A 6,337-nucleotide genomic window follows, 5' to 3' on the forward strand; every position below is an offset into this window, starting at 1 on the left:
TATTAATATTTTTATCAAGTTCTGAGTCGAGCACACTGTCCAACACCTTGGCCACAATTGTAGCCAAGGAAATCGGTCGGTAATTGTTCTTATCAGACAAATCTCCAGTTTTATTTTTAACTATTGGTACTACGATGGTTTTCATAAGGTCTATAGGCAAGTACGAGTGATTCAGACATAAGGTAAAGAACATTGCCAGCACACGCGGTAAATGAACACCAGCGTATTTTAGATGCTCGATACTGAGTCCATCATGACCCGGTGACTTGCCCCTAGACATGCTACTCACAATTTGTCGAACTTGTTTAGCAGACACCCTATACAATTCACCGGTCATGGTGGACCCAGGATCTGCAGACGAAGAACCCAGTGGAGACTTAGTGGTAAAATGTTCTCTATTAGATTTATACGCATGAGAACTCGTCCGGTGTGAAATTCGTCAGTTCGGCGACCGCAATTTCACTTTCGTGAGCCGCTTTCTCGTTTTGTCACTTTCGAAAAAAATATTACTTGTGTGAATCAAACCCGTTTCCGTACTTATATTATTCCATTGTAAAGTGTGAAATAATTTTCGTGAGCCGTGCATGGTATTTGTTTCACGTTAAATGGATTTTTATCGAAAAATATGGTGTATACAGAGGGATATTTGAAGGAGAAGCTGACCAAGGATTTGGACGCCGTTCACGTCGTAAGTAATCTGTCAAAATTTTATCGAACAACCTGTGCCGCGTTGTAAAATAAATAGTTATTTATGAATGAAAATAAGTATTTGTATCGAGTTTTTAATCTAATAAATCGGCAACATGACGAGAAGAGCAGATCCGGACAAATTTAGTGTGACGAAAGAGGCGTTACTTCCCGGTCTATTATTCGCTTTGCTACTGCGTTGGTGCGTGGCGGCTTATCCGTATTCAGGATATAAGACACCGCCTATGTACGGCGATTACGAAGCACAGAGACATTGGCAAGAAATTACAGTGCACACGCCAAAAGGTAAATGGTACCATAACACCACGCAAAATGATCTTCAATACTGGGGCCTGGACTACCCGCCGCTCACGGCGTACCATAGTCTTCTCATGGGGCTGGTTGCCGACTGGCTCGATCCAGAATCCGTGCGCCTTTTTGCGTCCAGAGGTTATGAAAACGATTTCCATAAAACATTCATGAGATGGACTGTTTTTCTGAGTGACATTTATTTTTATGTGACTGTAGTGCTGTGCATATGCATGGATGCTGAAAGAGTGTTGGGTAAAGAACCAAAAGATAAGAGTGTGTTTAAAAGGACTGACATATCTACCACAATGTTTTTATTGTACCCTGGCATAATATTAATTGACCACGGTCACTTCCAATACAATTGTGTTTCTCTTGGTTTATTTTTGTGGGCTACTTTCTTTATAATAGCCATAGAGAATGATACATTAGCTACAGTCTTTTTTGTGTTTGCTTTGAATTATAAACAGATGGAACTGTATCATGCTTTGCCTTTCTTCTTTTACTTGTTAAGAAAATGTTTTATAGGAATGCCGTTGGGCCGGGGCAAGGTTTCACATTTTGTCCGGAGCTTTAATAAACTTGCTATTGCTGTTGTTTCAACATTTGTTATAGTTTGGTACCCATTCCTGGATGGCTGGGACAATGTTTTTCAAGTTTTAAATAGACTGTTTCCCTTAAATAGAGGTATATTTGAAGATAAAGTCTCAAATGTTTGGTGTATGGTAAATGTATTTATTAAGCTTAAAACTATTTACAGCAATCATGAAATGGCTAAAACTTGCCTGTTGATCACAGCAATGGCAGCTGGGCCAGCTTGTGTTGACTTATTTTTTAGGATTAATAAGAAGAAGTTTGTGCCATGCTTAATCAATGTGTCACTGGCATTTTTCTTGTTTTCTTTCCAAGTTCATGAAAAATCTATTTTGCTAGTGGCAATACCTGTTGCTCTACATTTACCTGAAGATCCATTCATGTGTTTCTGGTTTTTGTTAGTGTCTAGCTTTAGTATGCTTCCCTTGTTGGTAAAAGATGGTCTGTTTATCCCTTTTATTGCTACCAACCTCATTTATACCTCATTTTACAGTATCTGCTTGCGGTTGTCTCAGCCAAATTCTGGCTACTTTTCTATCTTCAATGCAAACCGTGTTGCTAAGACTGTTCAACCAAATAAGAAGGATAGTTCACCGTTGTTGAGTTTCTTGAGCCTGATATTCTTCATATCTGTAATTGGGATGATCTTATTGACTATAGGGACAGTGTTTGTAGAGCCTCCACCACAGTACCCTGATATTTTCCCATTGTTAGTTTCCGCATATTCATGTGGGCATTTCCTTTTCTTTTTCTTCTACTTCTACTACCAACAGTTTTCCCTGCCTGTTTGCTTGCCAGCGGTAACAAAAGTCAAAAGAAAGTAATGTGATAGTTAATACCGAGTTAAAGTTACCTATTTTAAGTCTCAACAGATTTAACATACATGTTTTAAAATTGTTATATTCTAGTGATTTTTCATGTTAAGTGTACAGTTGCTGCTTATAAAATTAGATGTGAGTTGCTAAATTAAGTAAACTAATTTTATGTTATCTATTAATTGTTGTAAGTAGTGTTTTTATTTTATTCTAAATTACATTCCCAATAAAGGTACTGATGAATTTGTAGATTGCATAAATTGCTTTTCTTTAACCCCCTCCCTTTGTGAATATATTTAAAGACTTAAATCTTCAGTTTTGAGGGCCTACATTGTGGGAGGTTTGTCAAAGTGTGACAATGCACTAAACGGCATAGACCGGCGTATCTCTTCTATAACTGCAATAATACAACTTTAGCTATATTAGAGCTAGCTATAAAGGCAGCCTAGGTACTGATTAGGCTAACATGCCAAGGTATTTTCAATCACTTGACCTACAGCATTTATGACATCATAGTTGTAAAACTAGTATCATATAACACGCCTTCCTACCTACCTACCTAGTAAAAAGGTAATAGGATATAGAATTTCGTACAATTCAACATCATAGCGCTTTTAACATTATGTTCTAACGTCAATTAGGCTCAGTCAGTAACAAGTACTAATGATGTACATAATACAGGGTGTAAGGAACACCGTACCACCAAAGTCGCATAATGACTTTAAAATAACATGTTAATTAATATTAAAGAAGTCGCTACCGTCGGAGATTAATATTTATAGATTTAGTCATTTTTGAGCACGCAATGAATTGGTTACCGCGCGATCCTTACGCTCAGCGTACGTACTTACACGAACTGTAATGTGGTAGGAGGGCGACACTCGGCGACACGATCGAAACATTCGAAACGCGCGCGCATTTTATAAAAATGTTGTGATGTAACGAAAAACAATCACAAAAAAATACCAATCAATTTACACTATTCTGACTTCAATCTGTGTCTTGTGTATTATTAAATCAAACCTACTCTTACCTTAATCTCGCTCACTTCTAACCAGATAAGGTTCGAAAATTTCGAAATGTCCGCCATGTACGTGCACACAAATTTTGGCGCGGCGAAAAAATCTGCTGCTGAACCCGGGGCAAAAAGTACCGCGTCCAGTAAATGTTCATCGCGAGACTTGCATTGCCACGTGCTTCGCCATAACACATTAGCATGTTGCCATTCTCCCGGGCGGTAAAAATAACCTATCGAGCTACTAGGATCGTAATTTAAATAATACACACACAACACACGCACTTATATCACTTAACACAATAAAATTGTCTGCCTACACGATAATTAGTCCGCGAATTACCCGATTGCACATGCACATTCGATTAGCGTAAGGAACAAACTGAGTAAAAATAGGTACTATTTTGAAAAAAAGCCGAACTTTCGGATTTACCTTTGAGTAGTGTTGGACCTAGGTACCTATGATTCTTTATCGATAAATTACATGAGGTCGAAGTGAATATCGTAAAATTATTCTTGACAATAAAGTACTTAACTTAAACCTTTAAAATTGATTAATCACAAAATGTACTTTTGTGTAAGAACATAATTGTTTTATGTGACTGGAATAATTATTCAGCAGTTCGTAGGAAAAAAAATGATAAAATTTTTAGGCAGGAATTTCATTAGTAGATGATGGATATTAGTAACAAAACAGAGTTTAATTTTAGAAAAAATAAATTATTGTTTATAACAACACGTTTTAGAACTACAGAATTCTAAACAATAACAAACTGTTAATAATAAAAGGTTTTAATAAATTTCGTAGTACGATAAGTTGATAAACGCTGAGAAGGTGATTTTCTATTTTATAACATGGAACCCGTGTAACAAAAATCGATGTACTATTTTATCCAGTGTCACAGGTACGTCACTCGCCGATACCGCTGTAGGTGTTTGTCGGCGCGCTGGCGGTGTCGACAAAGGCGGCTAGCGGTGCCTACAAAGCGCGCGGCTTTTTTAAAGGAATAGTAGGCAGGATTACGAATAATGCGTGCGAGTGCGCGCGCAATAGTTGCGCTATCTCTTACGCTTGTCGCTCATGAGTATTGGTTCGGTTTTGACGTCACTTTCGGTTAGATTTGCAAGAGAGCGATGACCGACGAGTACCTTTACGAATCAGCTGATCGAGAGCAGTTTTTAGTGTTTCATTTACATTGCCTTTTTTTGTGAAAACGGCTTAATAATGATTTTGTTTATGAAAATATTATTGAAATACGTAGGAAAAATGATTTTATGACACATAAAATTAAAAAAACGCGAAAAAAAACTGCAATTTTCATGAAAAGACCGATGAAAAATTCCAACGCAGTGGGGTCTGGAATCATGTCTAGAACTCAGTCCCACGGAAAAGTCACGGTGTTCCTTACACCCTGTATAGACCTTACAATTGCCTTACAAGTTTATGGTCTTAAAATTAAAAAAGAAACTTGGCCAGCAATAAAATTAGCAAATCAACGCCTTTTTAAAATCGTTTAAAACATAGACTTGTTGTTGTTTCATGTACTTGTAACTCATATGCTGATACGCAAGGTAATATGTAGAGGCAAGTAACTAGTAGGTAAGATAGGTTATTCATTGAATGTGTAACGTTGGTTAAAATCTATTTACGTGTAATTAATTCAAGGAAACCGTTGATAACTATCAAACGGATACACGGATCTGATATAAATTAATAAAAAGATCCTGTTGTAGTATCTTTGATCATGATAAAGACGAGAAATCGGACGTCTTTCGTTACCACTAAACACAAAACCTCACGAAACTCTACCTTGAGAATTAATGAGATTGTCAACTGCTGTTTGCACAATGTGCAGCTGTTACAACATGCCTCTAGACAAAACATGAAGAATATGTATAATCTACATGTTATGCAGATTACCGGACTAGTTGATACTTTGAAAGAAAGAACTTCTTCAAGAAAAGAAATTGGTAATCTTCTGTCGATCTAAAATCGAAAGCTATGAACGGCTGGATGTCCGTTTTGATCAGCCATAAAACATGGGCATATGAAATAAAAAGATTTTAAAAGTAGCTACTTAGGGCTTATTGCGGTTGTATTATGGTTATGATTTTAATCACAGCATCATCTCTGACAAAGAAGCCGTGATAAAGTTTATTCAGATCCTACTCGCTTTTTAACCGCAATATATAAAATTAATAAAATACGAGCAATCTTCTCATTTTTATCGTCTGTTATCGCGTTTGTTTGTTAATTTTGAAATAACAACATGGTTGTTGGGCACTGACGGAAAACACTACGCGGATTCATGATAGTCCGTCAGTAATTCGGGCGACTACGGGTCTAATGATTTATCAAGGTTATTGAAAGCTTCTATTAGAAGAATAGCAAAATATTCAATCGATCTGCTCCATGCATGATAAAAATCTTTCCAGATGATCAGACACAAGGACCTCATAAAAATATGTTGTTTTCCCATTCAAAGAGAAAATAAAAGATTCCTGATGAGCACGGGCGCAGTTGAAATTAGATCTCATAAGGAAAACAAAAAATTATCGCCCGTTATTAATTTCCAGTCAAGTTGAAACTAATCGATCACTTTAGGTATATGCCTTCTAATAAGTTGTTTTTAAGTCACTAATAAATTCATTTCCTCGCAATTAATAGGCAACGACTAATGTCTTCACATTATGCGGAGCTTATCAGTGCAAAGGTTAAATTAATAATTGTTTATAATAACTCAGTCTTATCATACTTGATGGTTGCGAATCTTGAATATGTAAATGTGAGCATATTATTATAAATTGTCCATCATTCTGTGGTGTTCCCTTCCGCCTTTTCGTGAGGTAAAAGTGTCCAACTAATTGGTTTTACATTCAACTGGTATTTCCTTTTTCGTATCTGGATATACGAGCT

The 6,337-nt window shown here is 36.6% G+C and overlaps 1 protein-coding gene across 1 annotated transcript; it reads left to right on the forward strand.

The window, feature by feature from the left end:
• The first annotated feature begins 405 nt into the window (after positions 1-405).
• Positions 406-2,460, forward strand: LOC113507750 (dolichyl pyrophosphate Man9GlcNAc2 alpha-1,3-glucosyltransferase-like). Its single transcript, XM_026890696.1, has one exon. It carries the CDS (start codon positions 804-806, stop codon positions 2,412-2,414), a length of 1,611 nt encoding a protein of 536 aa, XP_026746497.1. The 5' UTR covers positions 406-803; the 3' UTR covers positions 2,415-2,460.
• The last annotated feature ends 3,877 nt before the right edge of the window (positions 2,461-6,337 follow it).

The sequence above is a fragment of the Trichoplusia ni genome, unplaced genomic scaffold (genome assembly GCF_003590095.1).
Source record: "Trichoplusia ni isolate ovarian cell line Hi5 unplaced genomic scaffold, tn1 tig00003127, whole genome shotgun sequence".
In the NCBI taxonomy this organism is placed as follows: domain Eukaryota; kingdom Metazoa; phylum Arthropoda; class Insecta; order Lepidoptera; family Noctuidae; genus Trichoplusia; species Trichoplusia ni.